Raw genomic sequence first — 23,382 nt, forward strand, 5'->3', positions numbered from 1 at the left:
CGAACATTAGATAGCTGTCTTTCTAGATAGCCAACCAACAAGAAAGAAGAAACTACTAAAACCAAGCATAAAGCTCAAAATTCCTAGATAAGGTCACTAGCAACTAACAGAGGAATTTCCTGTGCACTTATCAGCGCGTGAGTGTAAACGATCAACGGCGTAGAAGTAACGAGGAAGCAGAGCAAGGGATGTCTGTTTGCTTCTAGAGAAGGAAGACCGGCGGCCCAAGCAAATACCGCAAAACGTTTTCGACGTCCAAGACATATACTATAAAGAAATGGCCGACGACGAGTAAGACCTTAATCTGCAAGGAAGAAATAGAAGAATTAGTGTGGATTCATTAGTCCTATGCATTGTTATCGTACGTTAGATCTCATTTCTATATAGGAATAATGCATGGGAAACGCCAAAATAACGCTGAAAACATTATTAAATATAATGGCAGCTATGTGGGCAAATTTCCTTAGTTAATTTTCGTGGAGAAGTACATAAAAACCATAGTTATTTAATAAATTGTCCCTCACTCTTCATTACATGTGTCGAATTAAAAAAATAAAAAAAAGGATAAAAGGATTCTTCAGCCTCTACGGAACAAACCCCAGTTACTTTTTTTTTTATTACTTATCGTGTTTTATTTTATTATTCAACATTAAAAAAAAAAAAGTTTCTAATATCAGTTCCAATGCCATGCTTAATTCTATTTGTAAGAGAAGAAAAGTACCATTTGATAACAAACATCAATATGATCGGAAACCGGCAGTATTAGACACGTGCAGTAAAGCTTAATGAATTGCTATTACTTTTCCTCGAGTAAGTTGAATGGTATTGTTGTTTTTTTTTTTTAAAAAAAAAAAAACTAATACCACTCCGAAGAAGGAAAGAAATCGGAAAGGAGCAAGTCATTTAAATAGAATAATCTTGGAAGACATCCCAAGATTTACTTGTGGGACGCGAAACTAAAATATTCAAGGCAATAAAAATACAATCTTTGCAAGCTTATCCACCTTGTTAATGCCTCATTGCTGACTCAATAATGCGTGCTCCACACGGCCAAAAGACCCCGAGTTCACCTAGGATACAAATTACCTCTACTATTTATTTGTTTGTTAAAAAGGCAAGCGTACCCTTGTTTTGACTTGGAGATTGGAATTAGTCGTATCCACAAAGCCTCTCTTGTTAGTAGTAGCTCAGTCTCCACGAATCCCACCCCACCTCATATGGCTTTAGTTGACCGACCTCACTGCCCACCAACTCTCCCACTCCACCCCAACTTCCTATATATATAAACAAAGCCTCTCCTTACTCTACACTCAGTGATCGGCCCCCCTCTCTCTCTCTATCTCTCTCAATACCTTTCTTCCTCTCCTTGGAAATCTTGTTCGTTTGTAGCTCTCGTTGCCCACTCACACAAGAAAACTCAGTATCAATAATCCAAATCATGGCTCTTGAAGCTCTGAACTCTCCTACAACAGCCGCTCCTTTCAATTATGAAGAAACATGGATTAAAAGGAAACGCTCTAAGAGACCACGTAGTGAGTCCCCTTCGACCGAGGAAGAATACCTCGCTCTTTGCCTTATCATGCTTGCTCGTGGCGGCTCCCCTGCACCACCCCAACCACCAACTTTGGATCTTTCTTACAAGTGTACGGTTTGCAACAAAGCTTTCTCTTCTTACCAGGCTCTTGGCGGGCACAAAGCCAGTCACAGGAAATCCTCCTCCGAGTCCACCGTCGCCACAGCCGCCGAAAACCCATCAACCTCCACCACAACTAACACAACCACCACGACCACCAATGGTAGGACTCATGAGTGCTCTATCTGCCACAAGACTTTCCTAACTGGACAGGCCTTAGGCGGACACAAACGTTGTCACTATGAAGGCACAATTGGAGGCAACAACAGCAGTAGTGCTAGCGCTGCAATCACCACCTCAGACGGTGGTGCTGTTGGAGGCGGTGGCGTGATCCAGAGTAAAAGTCAAAGAAGCGGTGGTGGGTTTGACTTTGACCTGAACTTGCCTGCTTTGCCTGAATTTGAAGGTCCAAGAATCAGTCTACAAGCACTCTGCGGTGATCAAGAAGTGGAAAGTCCTTTGCCAGGGAAAAAGCCAAGATTAATGTTTTCGCTTAAGCAAGAAAAGACCGATATGGGTTCTTCGTAATTTGAATTTAGAATTTAAGATTAGGTTTAATTAGGAAGATTCTTGGATTTTCTTTTCTTTTCATCACTCTTCTATGGTGTTGTCTTTTGGGGTTTGCTTTGATAATGAATTGGTTCTGTATAGGGATTGTCTTCATTGTTTGTAGACTTCCTCTGCTATTCTACCATTGGACATTAATTTATTCTTTTACTATTATTTTTTAAAAAAATTGCGTGAGATTCATATTCAATTATTTATTAGACTTGTGGATATGAATGGATTTCTTCTTAATTACATGTTTTAATTGTACTCCATATTTCATTTTTCGGATGGTTGAACTCTCTCCCCACGTCTTAAATGCCTAATATTGTGGGTGTAGAATAGGGACGGATTACAGTTCAATTTCTCCTTTTAAATTTATATTTTTCAAAAAAAGTGCCCAAGGAAGCCCAACAAACACGATGAAAAAATGTTTAAAGTTCATTTTTCACATAAATACTTTAGGATAATAAAAAAAATATCAAAAAAATTAATTTTCTTAAGAAACATGGCTTCACTGCAATAACATACAGGCTCGCAATCTCAATGCACCGCCATAAACTCGATTTTCTTGGGTTAAACAGTAAAGGTCGGACTCACGGGTCACGGCGGCCTGTGAATGCTGAAGTCAAGTTCATGTATTGCATTATACGCGTGGTAAATACCCATTCAATCAAGCCGAGAGAGTCTTTAAATATTCATAACCCTTTTTGTGTGGGCTAGTATGGAAGCAAGTCATCGCCGCGTGAACAGCGCAGAGACAGCAGGCAGGCAGGCAGGCAGGCGGGGCACTCGGTAGTGGTCGTGATGGTCTTTCTAAACAAAGAACCATGCCATGTTAAGAGTAATGAGATGGTGGTCTTAACCAATAACCTCCCACGTGATCATGCCTTCAATCCACATGTTGGCATCATGATGTAACGTCTTTCGCGTGGCTAAGGACACTTGTAGCTGTAAGCGTTAGTTGCACAACACCTACTGCAGTACAAGGTCTTGTCCTAATTCTGGAGGCTATTTCCGGTCGGCGGAGCTTTCACATCTGTGTTGATTTCATTTACTATTGAATTGATGTGAAATCCTCGGTATTGCAGGATGCCTAATGGTTTTTTTTTTGTCTTTTAACTGTGGATTTTCAGTCATTTACATGTATTTTTAATTAATTTTTAATATTTTAAAATTAATAATTACACAAGTCTAATGAACTTAAATTTTGTAATACTCGAATTAACAAAATATAAAAAATTAAATTTAGAATATAACCCTCTCAATATTAGGATTTTTTCCTTTAAAAGTACTATAGTTTGTTAAAAGTTTAGGAATAATAATATAAATTAAAAAACATTTGAAAAATTGTACAGTTTAATACAACATTTTTCATTAATTATACAAGGAAACCAATTCATCAATTCAAGAGTATTAATAATACTATCTATCTATTGTCAGCTAATGGAAATCTGGGCTGTTAAGGAGACAAATATCTATAATGAATAATTCTTTTTTTTTTTTTTAGTTTAGAGGTTTAGTATATTTTAGAGTATATATCAAAATAAAATAATTTCGAAATAAGTTTTAAATTGGTTTGGTTCCAGCGCGATAACGTGGACAAAATAGCAAACAATCACGCGGTACAACTGGCGACGCATTGCAGCATATATGAAGTGCCTGGGCAGTGGGGATATAGATGCTTGAAGACGTTAACATTCGATGCGTGCCGTGCTTTCAGTATTGCCTCTACACTTCTCTATCTAGATAGGATCGATAATCCTTTAATCCTTCACTTCACTGGATAGGTAAGAATATATTATTAGAAAATAATATAAATTATATTTAAGAATTTTAATTAATAATTTAAGTTTTTAGATTGAATTGAATCTTGACGTGATATTAAATCTTAATAGCCAAACTGTCACGAGTTTGAATTTTATTATTTTTATTTATTCGATAAAAATTAAATAAAAGTTAGTATGAGTCTGTGCAAGTTTTAAGTTCAAAATTTAAAAAAATATATTAAAATATAATATAAATTATATCTTGAAATTTCATCTAACAGTTTAAATTTTTACGTTGAATTAAATACAGCGTATCTTTTAGCAGGACTCCTCGGTTAGGAGTGAAACATTAACAAGATTCCATGGTTTGGACATCCACTCAAGCTCTGGATACAAGTTAAGCAGGAAGAGTAAGATTTTTAGGTGACACGTACACTATCAGATAAATATATACATCAACAAGGTATAATATTAGGTTAGTTGGAGAGCTTCAAAGCCTCCAAGTCATTGAAAAACATGAGAAGAAAAAACAAGCAAAAGTTGGAGGAGTTCTTTGCGTGTGGGAGGCAAATATGAACACATCACTTGAAAAATGTTTGTTAATTGGTCCACTCTCGCAAACTGCAAATCGCGTTTGATTCCTAGTTACTTAGTACGCTTAGATCATAGCCCTCTACCTCTAGCAGCCATTAATTCTTCTATCTTGTTGCTGTTCTGGGGAGATGTCCCAGGAAGGAGCAAGTCATAGGTCCCATAACATAATATACAGAAGGAGAAGGAGATGAAGCTTATATATATATATAACCGTATATGTCCGAGCCAGTTTACACGCATCTCGATCAATTCTTTGATATCCTGAAGTTAACCATGTAAGCCTCCAGTGACCATGAGGTTTGTGAGATTCGAACTGATGATTTCTGGAAAGTAAATTCAGGGTCTGATCAGTTAAGTTATACCCTCAAAATTGAGAAGAAGTTGTATTGTTGTGCTTGGTCATGGACATTCAAGTTGTAAACATGGTGAGTTGAATTAATGTCGATTAATTATTTTGAGGATTGACTGCAAGTTTTGGTTTTCTAGATGAATTGACCTTCTTGAGATGCAAATTTGCGAAGCAGTAAAAGCCTTCAATGTTAATTAGAGTAAGATCGAAAACGAATGATAGGCATTGAAGTGAAGGCATGAGAAGCGTGAAAGATGAATGCTTCAAAAATCTTTATTGGAGAGAACAAAAATCTGTAATTTTATTGAAGTCAATTGAGTGGCCTAACAAATATACTGCTTAATCTTAATTTAAAGTTCACCTTAGGGGACCTTAACAAAAATTAAGAAAAATAAAATTAGCATTGCAGTTACATTATATTAAAAAACAGAACATGCACATTTTCACAAAACCATTCTGGATGCCAATGTTCATCCTAATGATAATTTTTTAAAAAAATTTCAATTTTCAACTTTTATTTCTGTCATTCCATCATTACACTTAATTTTTGGATCCATTTATGCATTACAATTTACTTTTATTTACATGCAAATATTTCATTAATGAATTAAACATTAATTTTACAAAATAGATTTTGTTGTTGGAAAACAAATTAAAAAAACAAGGGTTTAATTTTTTTTTTAAAAAAATCATTCCAGTCTTTGTTTTTTAAAAGAGGTAAAAAACTTCAGTTTGGTCTCTAAAGTCTTAATTTATTTGTATTATTTAGTCCATGTTGTTTTGAGACTTCATGTTTAGGTCTTAAAGTTTATTTTGTTTGTGTTTTTATCCCTGGATGTTGGATGTTGGGGTAGGAGAGGTAAAGCTCTTGGAAAAAAAAGAGGGGAGAAACATTCAATCAACCACTTTTTAGTCACAAAAAAATGTTGATTTTGATGTCAAATTGTTTGTCTTAAAGAAGAGATTTCAATGGATGTAGTTTTTCTCTTTTAATATTGGTAAGAAAAAACAGATCAAGATTCATAAAGTTTGTTTTAATTCGGTTTGATTAATTTGTTTTTAAGGAAATTACATGGGTGTTCTTGAGGTGTTTTTAGGTGAAAATAAGTTTTTAGATGAAAATAAATTGAAAGTTAATTTTTTGGATCTTGAAGTTTAAACCTGATTTTTCCTTCACCGAAGATGGTTGAAAATGAATTGGTGAATGCCAAGTCATTTGTCCAAGAAAACAATGCATTGGTCGTGTTATTTAAAAAAGATAACCAGGTGCGCCAACCTGGCTTCTAGACCTAGACGGCTTCAAATTTTTGGTTTTGAGTCGACATGTGAGCTTATCCATCTAGGCCCAACAACACCTAGTTTATGAGTATTTTGGCCAATCACCTTCTACTTTCTTATTTTATTTCATTTATTCTTTGCATCTTGTTTCTATTTGAATTCCATGTTTTGCATTTTTTTTTCTATCATATACATAGTTAATTTGTAATTTGACATCATATACATGATTCTTGTAAATACATTAAGTTTATCAGCTAAACAAAGAAAAAGAATCAAGTGTTACATCAAAAAGTCATCAAATAGTATGACATTTCATGTATAATAATTAATTTGTGAAAGTGAATTTCATATATTATTGACTCTTGTTTGTGTCATGAACATTAATAGGTTCTTGATGAAGTCATGGAAAAACTTCACAGACAGATATTTGACTTACCCTGGTTGTTGAGTTATGGGCTTGAGTCTTACTTGTAAAACAAGTTCTTCATGGAAAGAGAGATACTTTGATGCGTAAGTCGGTATTTGAGTTTTTCTTACATGACAAGCAAATACAAATTCAAGAACATGAAAATGATGTTTTTTGTGTGTAAAGAAGAGATGTGTGATTTTTTGTCTCGTGTTATTTATATGATGGAGAAGTGCAGAGATAAGTGTTCAAACCCCTTTTTTCTCTCTCGAAACCTGAGAATATATATCTTGGAGAATATCTAACAAATATCTAAAAATGTATTTGGTGAAATATATGAGAAAATATACTATTTATAAATAATGGATAATAGGGATGAATAGTACCATGCATGAATTGTACCATGCAAATAATACTATTTATAAATAGTAAAAAGAGATAAGGTAAGGTAGCTTGGTCAAATCGACCAAGGTAAGAGAGAGAAAAAGATGACAGAGTGGAGCTCAGTTTAATAGAGTCTGAGACTTAGGACTTGTTCTGAACAAGTTTTGCATGACAAACACTATTAATGAATAGTAAATGACAGTACTATATCGAGCTAAGGGAAGAGAGGAAAATAAGGGGTTGAAGCTTGATTTAACTAAATCTGGTAAATACTATTCATGAATAGTAAATTAAACTATAACAAGCTAAGGGGTGAGAAAAAAGGAGCAGGAAGAGAAAAGAGCTTGATGAAGCCACAACTTAACCAAGTTTTTTCTTATCTTTTTTTTGTTGTATTATAACTTGCACCTCAAAGTCTTATAAACATATATGTTTGGAAGATTTTATCTAGCTAAAGAGGGGGAGAAAATACTTACAGTGCAAAAATTTAATTTTATCGCTATGCTTGCACAAAAGTGTCACTTGCACCTCAAAGTCTTATTGCACCTCAAAGTCTTATAAACATATATGTTTGGAAGACTTTATCTAGCTAAAGAGGGGGAGAAAATACTTACAGTGCAAAATTTACTTCTATCGCTATGCTTTGTCTTTGAAGACGAGGAAAGATTTGGTCATAATAACGTAAAGATAGTTGTTCACGAGAACCTGGAGACATGGCCACGAAGACCTAAAGACATTGGTGACAAAGACCTAGAGAAATTGGATCACAAGAATTGAAGAATTGGAGATAGTGGCCACATAGACTTGTGATTGGGAGATTGACTAGCTATTATCGCTTAAACTCCTTATCATTTACAAGCCAATAACCATTATTACGATTCATGGAATAGTAAATTGAATGTGAAGCTCTGTTAGTCCAAGCCTTGAAAAATACTATTCATGAATAGTAAAACCAAGTTATGCATAAAGTAATGCTACTGTTCATAAACAGTAAAACCAAGTTATGCATAATATTATAATAGTACTAACTAAGCCATGCATAGTTTAGTTTATTATATTAAAAGACAAAAAAGATGGAGATTCAAATCTTTAGAGATAATCCATGGTTTATTTAATCTTAGGCAACAATGTAAGTGCATGGACCTCTCTCCCTAGCTCTAGCTGTTTTTTTGTAAGTGCATGGACCTCTCTCCCTAACTCTCGCTGTTTTTTCTTTCTCTCTCTTATAAACTAGTGGAGGTGACCAATGATAATCAATTGTTCCATTGTTTTTTAGTGCATGACAGTCCTTAGTGTCATGCTCATTGCCATGGTGAAAAAGACAAAACTTATTGGGGTTCTTTATGTCTAAACCACATTTTATTGGAGGTGGATTTTATAAGAAGTCTTTTCTTTGAATAACAGTTAGCACCTTTGTTCGTGTGGTGGTCAGAGGTATGGTCATGAACTTGAAAAACGTCAAACAATCATAGATGTGCCCTCTAGTTTTCCTTTTGGATTTTTTTTATTGGAGATTGATGGCGTGGTGGAGACTCTACTTATATTTGGAAGCGTGGATGATTTTGTCTGGTCACGCTAACTTCTACTAACCTGTTGTAATTTTTCATCACGTGTTTGATGATGAGAAGATTTTTATCAGAGAGTGTATAACCTATTTCATAAGAAATATTTATAGACCTCATTCATCAAAGTTTCAATGGCGATGAGTTCAAGCATATTCTCCACACTTAAGAATTTTTCATTGAATCTTTGAAGACAAGCTTTAGTACTTTTATTTTTTCATTATGTGATTATGAAGAGTTGTGTGGTACTTTTTTTTGAAAGGAATGTTTATGCTAAAGTGAGAGATAAGCTTCACAAAAAGATTATGAAAACTTATGGTAGAGGCATGTTTTAGGTTATGATACCACATTTTAACATATTCGTAAAAAGTTGTTGAAAGAACTTTATACATAACATCAATGTTTTGTGTGATAAGCTCTAAGATGTTTTTCACATTTTAGATGTTCCCCTGAAGGTCTATAAATCCTTCATAATTATCTAGACTGACTTTTATAGAGACACGGTTTTTGATGAGTTGAGTTTGTAACATTATGTGACATAATAGAGTCTTTTGGTGAGCATTGTGCTATGGCTCACGGACTAGTGAAGTCATGGAGGTTGTCTGACGCCTAGGTCTTTATATGGTGGAGTGAGGTGATGAAAACTGATGATGACTAGATTGTTTGGAGTGTCTCATGTAAGAATGAGATATATATCTTATTATTATTGTAAGAGTGCGAGTGTTACTCGTATATAAGTCATTTTACCTTGTTTCTCTATAGAAATGGAGTTGTATATGTGTGTATTTAGTGCATGTATATAGGCTTGTTGTTATGTAGGAGAAATAGCACAAAGATACAGTTGCATCACCGCAACAACATTATTAAGTAAATGAATTTGGTTGCAAAGTTGTTGAAGCCCAATATGAGCTGTAGTCTTTGTGGGTAGATCAATCACCCTTTCTTATTCTGGAGACTCGTCCATCATGGAAAGTGTTTTAAAATAAAAATGAAAGGGAATGGACTAATTTTTTGTTGAGACTCTTACAAACGGAGCCACTGATAAAGTCATAGAAAAACTTCACAAAAAATTCTGACTTTCCCTAGCTGATGAGACCTAGGCCTGAGTCGTACCTGTAAAACAAGTCACTTCAATGCTTGAGTTAGTATTCGAGTTTTTCTTAATTGACAAGCAAGTAAAAATTAAAAAAGATAAAAATGGTGATTTTATATGCAGAGAAGATATGTGTGTTCTATGTCTCGTGTTATTTGTATAATAGAGAATTGTATAGATAAGTATTTAGACCCCCTTTTTCTCTATCTGAAAACCTGAGAATATATAACTTAAAAAATATATGACAAATATCTAGAAAAATATCTGGTTAAATATATGAAAAATGATATTATTCATAAATAGTATGAATAATGATGAATAGTACGATGCATGAATGGTACCATGCAAATGGTATGGTTCATAAATAGTAAAACGAGGTGAGACAAAGGAGCTCGGTCAGACCCAACAAAGAGAGGAGAGAGAGATGAGCTTGGTCTAACCAAGTTTAGGACTTGGGACTCGTTCTGAACGAGTTTTACATAGTAAACACTATTCATGAATAATAAACGAGACTATACCAAGCTAAAGGATGAGAGAGAAAGGGAAGAGAGAGAGAGAGAGAGATGAAAGGTTGAGCTCGGTCTGACCGAATCTGGGGACTGTGGACCATAATCTTAAAACCCGGGCTGCCCTGATGGGTCGGTCGACTTGGGACCCGGCCGACAAGGTCATTACCGGGCCGAGTTTAAGAAAACAAAGGGGAAGGAAAAAACTCGAGTGACCCGATTGCAACTCGTTATCATTTTATTTTTTTGAATAAAAATAACAACATTTTATTTTATATAAAAAAAGTAAAAAATTAAGGGTCGACCCTGGATGACCAGGTCAAAACCCTTGACCCGGGTCTTAGTTCAGATCGACCACCGAGTCAAATGTAAAAACTATGCTTTGGACTTGTTTGGAACGAGTTTTGCATAATAAATACTATTTATGAATAAATACTATTCATGAATAGTAAATGTAACTATACCAAGTTAGGAGATTAAAGAGAAAAAAAGAAGAGAGAGGAGCTTGATTAGGCCACAGCCCAATCAAGTGTGGTGGACTAGGTTGGGCCATAACACACTGTTGGGACTCGGTTGGGTCGAGACCCATCTGAGATTTTTCATTTTATTGTATTATCAGTTTCTAATTTAGTGATTCACACATGTTTTAGTCGTCTCACCATTAAGAGTCCAAGTTGCAATTTAAAATAAGGAGTCGTCACTTTTTTCACGAATCTTTACAAAATATTAGAAGAGTCTCGGTCTTACTACATATACATGCATCTTTATGTTATAAAGTGTTTAGTTGATCCTTTTAATTGCCACCACATTCTAAAATTTAGCTAGCTTCCTTCTGACTTCTCTTCTTTATTTTTATAAGTGTTTTTCACTTGGAAATATATTAATATTTTTTTTTATTAAAGTATGCATTACAGTTTGTTATGCCAAATAAATCACATAATAGATAAAACAACAAAGAGCACTAAATTATTCTTTTTATTTTTTCTATGGATAGGATAGAATTATTCGGTCTTTAAATGCTTTCCAATTTTGCAAATTTACTTGCAAGTTGAAATAAACATTATGTCAGCTGAAAACAAAGGTACTATTATATAGTTTAACTAATCGTATGCCCCCACATTGCAGTCATAATCAATTTTAGTCATTCAATTATTTATAATTGTTTAATAATTTAATAATGTCTTTTTAAATATGTTTTGTGTGTGTTATCAAAGTCGTTATATTATGTCTATTTGAACAAGAGCATTAACAAAAATTTCACCCCTACAAATATTTAACTTAAATTTTATATATTTTTTTATAGCATTTTATTTTTTTTCAACCGGGTATCAATTTTTAAATTTTTTTTATGGATTGAAATTAATTTTATAAATTTATGTCCTGAAACTTCATAAGCAGTTAATTGTTTTTTTTAAATTATATAATATTGTTTTTTCAATGCATATCAAATTTAGATATTTAATTATTCTCTTTTTTAATATAAAGAAATTATATCGTGAAACCAAAATAAAAGGTAGTTATATATATATATATATATATATATATATATATATATATATTTTTATTTTCTTGATGGATATTGAATTTAGAATTTTAATTATTCTCTTTGTTTTTAATGTATTATTTGATTTTATATTTTTATTAAAAAAAAAGATTTATTTAAAAAATAACAACGAAACAAATAATACATCATTAAACTCCTATACTAGCTAAAGAATCTTGATATATTTTTAAACAACCTAAAGAATCTTGATATGTGTTGATCTATCATGGGAGATGAGTTTCTTGATTTGTCTGTTTTTACTTCTTATTCAAAAATATTTTATATGCATCTTAAACTATAAGTTATGATATTAGCTTTTTATTGATTTGAAAAAGAAGAATTTACAATAAATCTATGGGAATAAATTATGATTATAATATTTAGTTTAAAAACTTTCCCCGGTATTATTTTCTTCTTCTTACTTGCTATCAATATTTTAATTTTAATTTTTATCTATATATGTGACAAGATATACTCAATGTATGTGTTCAATTTTTTTAGATATTAAAATTTTATTAATTAAAACTTAAATATATTGATAAATAAAAAATTTATATATTAAAACCATAACACCATTTTGAATAAAGTTAATTCGAGAATCTTGTTAACAAAAAAACTAGAAGAGAAAGGGTTTTTTTTTTTTAAAAAAAAACAAATTCATTATAATAATTCTTTCACCTTTTTTTGGATTTTTTTTCAATCAATGTTTTTTTTTAATTTTATTATTCAGCATTAGATTTATTGAAGATTGAAATTTTTTTTTATAAGATTATTTCAGTCTAATGACTCAGACCATGAGTTTGACTTAACTTAGTTGACTGGAGTTTTTATCCTTTTTTTTTTTCTAATTGAGTTTTTTTCTCAATTTTATATTTTAATATTGGGTTAATTGAGAATTATACTTCATGATTTGTCTCAATTTGCTTTTTATGAAGTTATTCTCGTCTCATGACTTAAACCATAGGTTTCGCAAATTAACTCGAGTTGATTCAAGTTGTTTTTTATGTCATTTTTTTGCTTTTTTTTTTAATTTTATCTTTTAACACAAGGTTTATTGGAAATTGAGCTTTATAATTTATTTTAATTTGTTTTCTATTGAGTTATCATAGTTTTATGACCGGGGATGCAAGTTTGACAAGTTAACCTGAGTTGACTCGGATTTTTTTTTTTTAATTTTCATCTTTCAACATTTGATTTATTAGAAATTAGGTTTCATAATTTATTTTCAACATTTTAGTTGCCAAGCTGATCGAGTTAATACCCACTTGGTTTAAATTTTTTTCTACTAGAAAGATTTTAGCAATGTGTAGATATTTTGTATATTAAAATAACTTTTAATCTGACCCGTATGGTAGAAGGCGAATGAACATTATTCATTGGAATAAAGACATGACAAACATCCCCATGGCTGAAAAAAATATTAAGTTATGATTTTGGGATAGGATGATCTTTTTACCATGATTTAATGTCATTTTCAAATTAGTTTTTTTAATTTTTTAAAACAAAAAAGTTACCTGAATACCCTAGGAACAAAAAAAAAGGTAGCTTAAGCCAAAGTGCTTTTTTTTATGTCTTTTTTGATTTTTTATTAAAGTTAAATTACTTAATTACCCATGGGTTCAAAATTAACAAAACTATTTTCTGGAATGTTTTGGTCTTTTCATCATGTTTTTTTTTTTTTTTGCTAATGTCAAGTTAACTAAAGTGTTTTTGTATTTTAACAAATATTTAATATATTAAAAAAACTTTACTAGCATGTGTGGGGTCATTTGGTCACCAAACCCTGCATTTTGTGGTGATGTCTGAATAGTCTTGACGCCTCTTCTGCGATAAGACGACGAGTGTTTCAAACACACTTCTAGATGGGCATCGGTGGTCATATCTTTTTTTTTTTATCCTTAATCTCTCTCTCCACATTGAATTCCATAGCAGCCTCTTCAAAATTTTAGACCAATCCATTCAACTTTTTTTGTTTACATTTAATCCCTATCATTTTGATTTCTATCAGAACTCAATTTTTGACCCTCCATTTTTATATAGTTCTAATAAAAAAACATTATATATATTGTGTGCAAGGAGGTAAATTTAGTCAACTTTTTTTTTTTTTATCATTTTGATGTTTTAGTAATTTTTATTAATTTTTTGTGGTTAGAGATAATCATAAAAAACCCAAAAAATAAAAAATAAAATACAGGTTGAAATTATACCAATAATTAAGTATCACATGCAAAATTTGAGTTTGAGAAATTATGGGTCATAACTAAGGTTTGAATCGAAGAAAAAGGTTTAAATTGGTTTAGTTTGGTTGAAGGTAAAAAAAAATTGGAAGTTCAAGTATGAGTTTGAAATAAATTGCCAATTTAGTAAATCAATTAAAAGCTTAACTGAAAAAAGAAAATTGAAATTGGGAGCCAGGCTTAAAAATGAATAATCGAAGAACCAAGGGCTGATATATGAGCAATGGAGAAATCAAAGGACATATTTTAATTCGGTCAAGTCAAGATTGAAATAAATTAAGAGAAAAGGTGCAAATTGAAAAAAATAAGAGAACTAAAACATGGGGACTGATATGAAGTTTAGTGTGATTCAATTAGGAAACCTAATTCTAGTTGGGGAAAAAAAACGACATCGTTTCGTGTTACGTGAAATGGGGCGCTTTTTTTAAATTGGGGAGGAGCATGGTGTAAATCTTCAAACAAAACGATGCTTTTTTCTGCAGAAATTCTGGGTTTTGCCCATATGGAAGTTGATCTTTTGCCCTCTTTCCGCCCTAGTCCCAGCTGCCAATTGATCCTCCCAGGAAACAAAAAACACATGCCCGTAATATTGAACGTGTTGTCCGTGATCCTGAAGTAAGAAATCACATTTTCTGCCCTGATTCTCTCCCCGCAGATCGAGCCAAAAAGGGTTGGTGGCCAACACTTAAGCTAGTTTCCAGTCCGGATTCATCAGGAAAATCTTCAAGGATTCGGTTTTCATGAAGTCGATGATTGTTTCATTTCATAAAAGGATTGAGATTCTCCTGTAAAAGGCCACATTCAGATACACCAAATAGACTTTGTGAGCGCAACAAAACAGAGGGCACTTACATCCTTCCAAGAGAAATAAGAGACTCTGTTATCAAGGAGGGAGAAGAGAAAGCAACATCCTCAAGCAACTTATGGGTTTTAATTTGTTCTTATAGTTCCAGTGTATTCGGCAACAGACTTGTTGAATCTTTAAAAGAAGGTAAACTTTTCTTATTAGAAGGTTTTTTCTTACGTACTGTCTTTGCCATTACATCATGCTGCGAATCTTATTGGACTTGTCACTGGTCATACACAAAAGTTACAGACTCATGGATAAGATAAATCAGAAACCTTGAACTTAATTCCATTTGCTTGAAGTTTTCTTTGACTAGAAGATGATTACTTCCATGTTAGTGAGAGGAACTGGAAACCCTAAACAGAATAGGAATGGAAATATAGGAATAATGTATGTGTGCGTTTGCATCAGGATTGCAAGGTAAAGTGTGAACAAATAGGAAGCGTGTGCTTTCTCTTCTAGAAAAGCCTGTCATCTTCTCTTAACCTGCAGAACATAGGAAACTTAATGGTGTTAGTTTTCCTTTACGATTATGAAAGGATGGGGAAGTTTTAATGATGTGTAAGCATAAAAACATAGATCCTAATTGCTTTCGTTAAAATGAGCTCGAGCTCCCTCTGATAACTGATCATAGACTTTGGCTTGCTTAGTTTTTTTCGGTACCAGTTTATCTGATCATATTCGATACTTGATTTCTTTTGGATTTAATTTTGATTTTTTGATTTATTTTATTTTAATTTTATGATTTGATTTGTATAGTTCACATGACTATTTAAGTTAAGTTACCAACAAATTCTTAATTAAACAGGGCTTTATAGTTTTTTTTTTTATTTTTATCTGGGGCCATGCGATCGGATCCTTATGGGTTATGGCCCATTTGGTGGTAGTTTTATGTATATCTTTGCGAGTCAATTGCTAAAACATTGGGTTTCATTCGTGGGACTCCGCCTAGTATAATGGGAGTGGGCGGAGTGGCCCAATGACAACGGGGCTGCGGTGGATAGTGGTGTGGCCAAGAGAACATTTTTGAAACGTAAAATAAACAGGTTTTTAATTTACTATTATTATTTAAAAAAGAAAAACTTAGCATTATTTTTTTTATATACGCTTCTGACTCCAAGAATTAAAAATTAATTATGGTAAGAAAATCTCAAATACCTTTCTACGCTTCATGATTTATCTCATTCTAATTGCAAATAAAATATCATATAGGATAATTCCCAGCAATTTTAGAGGGCTTGGTTGTGTATTTTAACCAACTCTAGTCAAAGTATTTTCTTAAGTATATTTAAACTGAAAAGTTATTAAAAAATATTAAAATTAATATTTTCTTGATTTTTTTTATATAAATAAAAGCTCTTATACCACATTATTCAACATAAGAATTAAAAAAATAAGTTCAAGCCACCATCGACACCAAAGAAAAAGATATACGTAGGATCCAATTGTGATGCTTTTTACATCTCTTAATAAGATTTATGAAATAACTTATGTGTCTGCATATAATAAGTTTTTTTTTTAAAAAAAGGGAGGACAATAAATATAATATAATGTTATATTTATAGTATATCAAATCTTGTTTTAGATAGTATTCGAGAGTGTGGTAACGGTTATTTTTTTAAGTATTTTTTACTCGGAAATATATTAAAATAATATTTTATTATTATTTTTTAAAAAATTATTTTTGATAGCAATCTATTAAAATAATTTAAAAATACAAAAAAATAAATTATTTTAAATAATTCTTTAAAATTTATTGAAATACCATTCCAAATGTGCTCTTGGCACTTAGGATTTGACAAAATGTTATAAAACGGTAGCAGTCAAATGGATGTGAGCAGATTTTATGGTATTGTTGTGCCAATGTGTCTCCTTAGCATTAATTATTAATTATTTTATTATTAACAAAACTCTAAATCTTATGGCTAAAACACTATATTAATAATTTGTATCAAGTCCAAGTCACATATAATTGTGTTCTTGCACAATGATTTTTGTTTTTGTTTTTTTTTTTAAATAAAATACATAGCTGCCTAGCTATGAAAACCCTTGATTTTTTTGACCCAAAATCACATCTTTTTTTGTTCATCCTATCGTTTTTCACGAAAAATAGACAAAGGATCTAGACAAAAAAATTTCTATCATATCCAATATGTCTCTCTTCTGTTAGATCTAGAAAACTTTAATCACTAAAAAAACTCTTAGAATCAGGAGAATGATACATGTTTTATTCAATAATAAGGTTGGTGTATACATCAAGCTTTTACGACAAAAAAACAAAAAAGTATGTAACTCACATTTAACACTCCTACAACCATGATTTAGTGAGCAAAGAATAAATCAAACCTAATCTCTTAATCCTAAAGACTAGGACATTATTAACTAACTCAGTTCCAACAATTTCTCCCTTTCAGCAAGTAGTTTAACCACTTAATACCATACATATGCTCAACAAACTTCTCAGCTTCTCAAATATATCTATCTTCAATGCTTTTGTCATAATGTCAGCAACTTGGTCTTGTGAATTGCAGTGCTTTAACTCAATTACACCTTCTTTGCAAAGCTCACGCAGGAAGTGAAACCTGACATTTATATGCTTACTTCTGCCATGCATAATTGGATTCTTTGTTAAATTAATCGTAGACATGTTATCATAGTATATGACAGTATGTTTACCTTGTTTGCAATCTAACTTTTCGAGCACTCTTCTAATCCACACCGCCTAGCAAGCATAATGAGTTGCAGATATAAACTTTGCCTCGATTGTTGAAAGGGAGACCACTGGTTGTTTCTTCAAACTCCAACCAACTGCTCCCCCATTAAGCATAAAAACATATCTAAAAGTGCTCCTACGATCATCTTGATCACCGACATAGTCACTATCAGAGAAGGCCATTAACATTTCATCACTTGCAACTCCCCTTTTATAGCAAATTCCCAAGTCCACTGATCCCTTCACATTCCTCAAAACTCTCTTGATAGCCTGTATATGTAGACTTATTGGTCTCTCCATATACCTACTGACCAAACTAACCACAAACATAAGGTCCGACCTAGTCACTGATAGGTACATAAAACTACATACCATCTGCTTGTATTGAGTCATATCCACTTGTTTTCCATCTTCATTCTTCATCAGTTTAATACCTGGTACCATTAGATTACGAACTGAATTTGCATTCTCCAAGCCAAACCTCTCCAAAATCTCCAGAGCATTTTGACTTAAGTAAATTCCTTCATCATTTTGTACAACCTCTACTCCGAGAAAGAACTTCATCTTACCTAAATCAGTCATATCAAACTCTCGTTTCATTAAAGCTTTAAACTCTGCAAACATCTCCTCATTACTTCCAGTGAACACCAAGGCATCCACGTACAAGCTTACCACCAGAATCTTTCCTTCTCCTTGAGTTTTGACAAATTAAGTATGCTCACTTGGACATCGAACAAACCATTCCCTAAAAAAATATGATTCAATCCTACTAAACTAGGCTCTTGGTGCCTGCTTCAATCCGTATAAAGCCTTCTTTAACTTGAAAACTTTGTATTCCTCTCCATTCTTCTCGTAACTAAGAGGCTACTCTACATACACATCTTCATCTAATTCTCCATGGAGGAATGCGCTTTTTACATGCAGTTGATACATTTTCCATTTTCTCTGTGCTACCATAGCTAGAACCATCTGGATTGTGTCCCATCTTGCCACTGGTGTGAACACCTTAGTGTAGTCAATCCCATGTTGTTGTGCATACCCCTTTGCTACAAGCCTAGCCTTGTATTTGTCAACTTCCCCCTTCTCATTGAGCTTTTTCTTGTATATCCATTTTACCCCAATCTTTCTAGCATTCTTTGGTAGAACAGTTAATTCCTACGTACCATTTATCTCTATTACTGAAATCTCATTATCCATGGCTCCTCTTTATTTTCGACTTCTTGAGGCTTCTTTATAGGTGTATGGATCTCTGGCAGTGGTATAGAGTACCATGTTTTAAGTTTCTTCTTCTTCTTCATACAAACCTGCACCTGTGACATATTCCTGCATCCAGTATGGTGTTCTTTGGTTTCTGGTAGCAGGTTGATTAGACTCATTATTTTTGGCTGAGCATTTTGGAGACGAACTTGATGAAGAAGGACTAATTACTCCAGTTGCTTCATTCTACTTTTGCTCTTGCTCTTCAACCTCATCTTTATTTTCTTCAAATTCTTCTTCAAGCACATCGCTCTCATCATCTCTCCACTTTAGCAACACATTATTGACACCTTTTGTCTAGTCCCAATTTCATTTTCTTCAAAGATCACATCATAACTTATCACCATTTTCTTTGCGACTGGATTATACATTCTATAGCCTTTTGTTTCTTTATTTACTCCCAACAATACACATTTTGAGCTCCTTGAATCCAGTGTTGTTCTTTTCACATTCAGAATATGTACGTGGCCAATGCAACCAAACACTCAAAAGTATTCCACTGAGGGTTTAACACCACTCCATGCTTCTCCATGTGTGAGATCTTTGACTGCTAAAATAGAAATCTTATTCAGTACATATATACACTAGTTTACCGCCTCCGGCCATAACTCTCTAGGAATATGTTTTTTGGACAACATGTTTCTAACTAGATTCATGATCTTCCGGTTCTTCCTCTCAGTAACTTTGTTTTGCTGAGGTTTGTCTGCTGTAGTTAATTGTCTCTTGATCCCATTCATACTACAATACTTATTGAACTTTTTAGAAGTGAATTCACCACCTCTACCGTTCGTAAACAACCCGCAAAAAAACCAGCCTCTTTCTCAAATAAACTTTCGAACCTTTTGAACATATCAAGAGCTTCTGACTTTTCTAAAATGAAATAAACCCAACTCTTTCTATTAAAATCATCAATGAAAATGATTAGGTACCTTTTTTCACTGTTGGATTCTTGGTTCACAGGTCCACAAATGTTCGAATGAACAAGTTGTAGTTTGCATGAGGCTCTCCAATAGCTTTTCTTCGAGATGTTGTTCCTGTGTTGTTTCTTGGATAAGCAATCAGTACACTTTCATGGGAGCTTTAAGTGATGGTAGCCCTTTAACCATTTTCTTGTAATACAAAGTCCTTAAGCCCTTGAAACTAAAGTGAGCAAACATGTTGTGCCATAGTTGTGTTTCACCCTCTTCACTAGTTTGAAAGAAAGCTATTGATTCCTTTGGAGGCATTGCTGCAAGCATAAGAAATAGTTTGCACATATTATTTGGGATAAGTATTGCTAGGCCTTTCTTTTGTAGTCGCCTATGCTTAACAAATTGTTTTTCAACTCTGGGATGTAGTAAGCACCACCAATCTTTTGCATCACTCCAGCTACATTCAACTTCACACATCCCTTTCTCATTACTGCTTTTCTCAAATTGTTGCCTAGCTTGATCGAGTGTCTGAACCCTTTTTCTAATTCTATAAACCCAGTTTATTCCCACTCATATGACTGCTACAACCCGAGTCTAAAAACCAGACCTCTTTTCTGGTTGATTTGTGAAGTTCCACGTATGACATGAGCAACATTTCATCTTTTTCATCCAGTTCCGCATAATTAGTTGCCTTTTCCCAACTAGGACATTCATAAGAAAAATACCCTACTTTATGACATCGAAAGCACTCAATGATGGTTTTGTTGAAAGGTTACTCTGCCTCTGAAGCCTTCATGACCTCTATTTATGCCTCCAAATCGATCATCCTCCCTTTCTTCAAACTTCTTTCCGCTGATGACCTTGAAAACTTGCTCTTCATCTGTGTGTCCCTTTATTCTTTGCTCGTGCACAAGTAAGCTGCTTTGGAGTTCATCAATGGTCATTTCAGCAAGATTATTTGGTTCCTCGATGGAGTATACGATATAATCAAACCTTGCCGTCATGGATCTCAAAATCTTCTCAATGATGACAGTTTGCTCCATACGTTCACCATGAGGTTTCATCTTATTGGCAATAGTAAGAGTTCTACCAAAATAATCATCAACACTCTCTCCAGCTTTCATTCCAAGAAGCTCAAATTCTCTCCGCAATGTTTATAATTGAGCATGTTTCACCTTTATAGACCCTTGATACTTCTAACGCATGGAATCCCATATTCCTTTTACAGAATCTCTGTTCAAAATCTTCTCTATAATGGTATGATCAATGGCTTGGAAGAGGTAATTTTTTACTTTTAAATCTTTCAGCCTCATGTTTTCCACAGTCTTTTGTTGTGCCTTCGCCTGTTCTGCTCCAATTGCAACTTCAGGAATTCTAGTATCAATCAAACTCTAATACTCTTTGGATTGTAGGAAATTTTCCATCAGCATGGCCCAATGGTCATAGTGACCATCAAACCTGAGAATAGTTGGTTAGACGGAATTTCCTTCAGCTGTCATGCCTTCGATCTCCCCTTCTTCCTTCTCTGCACTCTCCCTCTCTTCACAAGAACGCTGCAGGTTCTTATATTCTCTCCATCTCCCCTATTATGAAGCTCTGATACCACTTGTTAGAGCCATAAAACTTTAAGCACTAAAGAAACTCTCAGAATGAGGAGAATGGAACATGTTTTATTCAATAGTAAGGCTGGTGCATATATCAAGCCTTTACAACAGAAAAAGAGAAAAATATGCAACCCATGTTTAACACTCCTACAACCGTTGTTTAGTGAGCAAAGAATAAATCAAACCTAATCTCTTAATCCTAAAGACTAGGACATTATTAACTAACTCAGTTCCAACATCTTCTTCTTTAAGTATTTTTTAAAAGAAACCCCTAAAATTCTCGATTTTAAAGGCAAACAAGACCCTAATCTAGCCTCAGTGGTAAAAGAATCGAGAGAGGTTGATTACAAGAGAAATCAAGACCTTAATCTACCTTCGATGATGAAAGAATCGAGAGTGGTTGAATTAGAGAAGCAGACGATGCATAAAAAAAGGCCTGCTTTATGATGCTGAAGATATTGTTACTGGCTATGCAGCTTCTGGGATGGATCACATAATGTAAGAAAACCTATAAAAAAATGTGTTATTTGAAATCCTGAATCTTATGATATTTGATTTTTTTAGCATAATGTAATGATTGAATTATCTTTAAAAGTAAAATTTTAATATACCTTTTGCAAAGGCCTTCTAGACTTTTTCTTTTTATATATATAGTTAAAATATTAAATTGCCCTCTAACGTAAGAATTTGTTTAGCTTAGAGGTGTTTAAAATAATCGATCAACCAATTAAACCAGAAAAAAAACATTAATAAAAAAAGCCAAACTAAAAGAAAAAAAACAGAGAAACTACTAAGAGGGCGTTTGTTTACGCGGTAGCTTTTGCTTTTAAAGCAAACCGCGTAAACCAGGCATTTGGTAACATGTAAACAACAGTTTATTATTTGATGGGTCCCATAATTTTTTGCATCAAACCGGCGTTTTGCACAAGCAGCTGGGAGCTGCTTCTCTTGTAATTCACATGGGCACTGTTCATAACAGTGCCCATGTCAGGTGATGCCAGGTGAATTATAATTCACTTGGGCACTGTTCACTCAAGAAGTGAACAGTGCCAAGGTGAATTATAATTCACCCGCGAGAAGTTTTTTTTGCACTATTCATGCGAGTAAAATTTATTGGACCGCGTCCGACCTGGTAAAAAAAAAATTAATTTTTTTAAAATTGTGTTTTACTCAAAAAAATAATATTTAATAACACTACATAAATTAGAAGAATATCGCATGATGACGTAACACTTGTGGAATTTGATCGCAATTCCAATTCTGTTTCTGATGATATTTTACCTGATTTTGTTGCACGCTCAAAAAACCATGAAAACTATAGTCCTTATCAGATGAATTTCATACGTGATGAAATTGTAGATAATTTAATGGAATAATAAAAAGTATTTGATATAAAATATTATTTATTTAATAATGTAATAATGATAATTAAATCTACAATATTTAAATTAAAAACCATCAATATTAATATATATATATATATATATATATATTTAATTTTTTATAACCTCAATTTGAAAAACATTTTTTTAACCAAACACATTAAACTACTTTTTACTCAACCTCAGTTTCAACCACAGTTTTAACCAAACATATATTTTTCCAAACCAACCTCAACTAAAAGTACTTTTTATAAAATAACTTTTTTCAAACCACAACCACAACAGCAACCACAATATCAAACACACTCTAAGTTTGGTCTGATTTCAATTTAAAAAAACTGAAACCGTTTGAACCAGATCAACTCATCCTATTTTTTTTTTAAAACACTCTAAATCATCTTTCCCCCTTTTTCTTTGACAGCAGACGCTCCTCCCGTTGCAATTTTCTCCCTCGTTGAAACTTGAAAGTTGGAACAATCAAGTATCCCCCCTCCCCCGTCCTTTCGCGATCTCTCTTTTCCTGTAGCCCACCATTTTAAACCTCACCTAAACCTGCTTCTTTTTTCTTTTTCTTTTTGTCAGTCTTGGATTTTACTACTTGAGCAAGGGAGGGTCCGTTTACGAGTCCAGTTTTGACGCCACACGTTCATGCAAGAATGATTAAAAAAAAAAAAAAAAGCATGATTAATCCATCTTTCTTTTTCGTTATCGTGTAAAGGGTACTACAGTGAAGGTGTATTAATTCTAAACCTCATCTTGCGTTGAATG

At 33.1% G+C, this 23,382-nt stretch overlaps 1 protein-coding gene across 1 annotated transcript; it reads left to right on the forward strand.

Moving 5' to 3' along the window:
* The first annotated feature begins 1,178 nt into the window (after positions 1-1,178).
* On the forward strand, positions 1,179-2,224 carry LOC7465068 (zinc finger protein ZAT10). Its single transcript, XM_024602323.2, has one exon. The coding sequence runs from the start codon at positions 1,439-1,441 to the stop codon at positions 2,159-2,161; it is 723 nt and encodes a 240-aa protein (XP_024458091.1). The 5' UTR covers positions 1,179-1,438; the 3' UTR covers positions 2,162-2,224.
* Positions 2,225-23,382: the final 21,158 nt, after the last annotated feature.

This window comes from Populus trichocarpa, chromosome 1 (assembly GCF_000002775.5).
Source record: "Populus trichocarpa isolate Nisqually-1 chromosome 1, P.trichocarpa_v4.1, whole genome shotgun sequence".
In the NCBI taxonomy this organism is placed as follows: Eukaryota; Viridiplantae; Streptophyta; class Magnoliopsida; order Malpighiales; family Salicaceae; genus Populus; species Populus trichocarpa.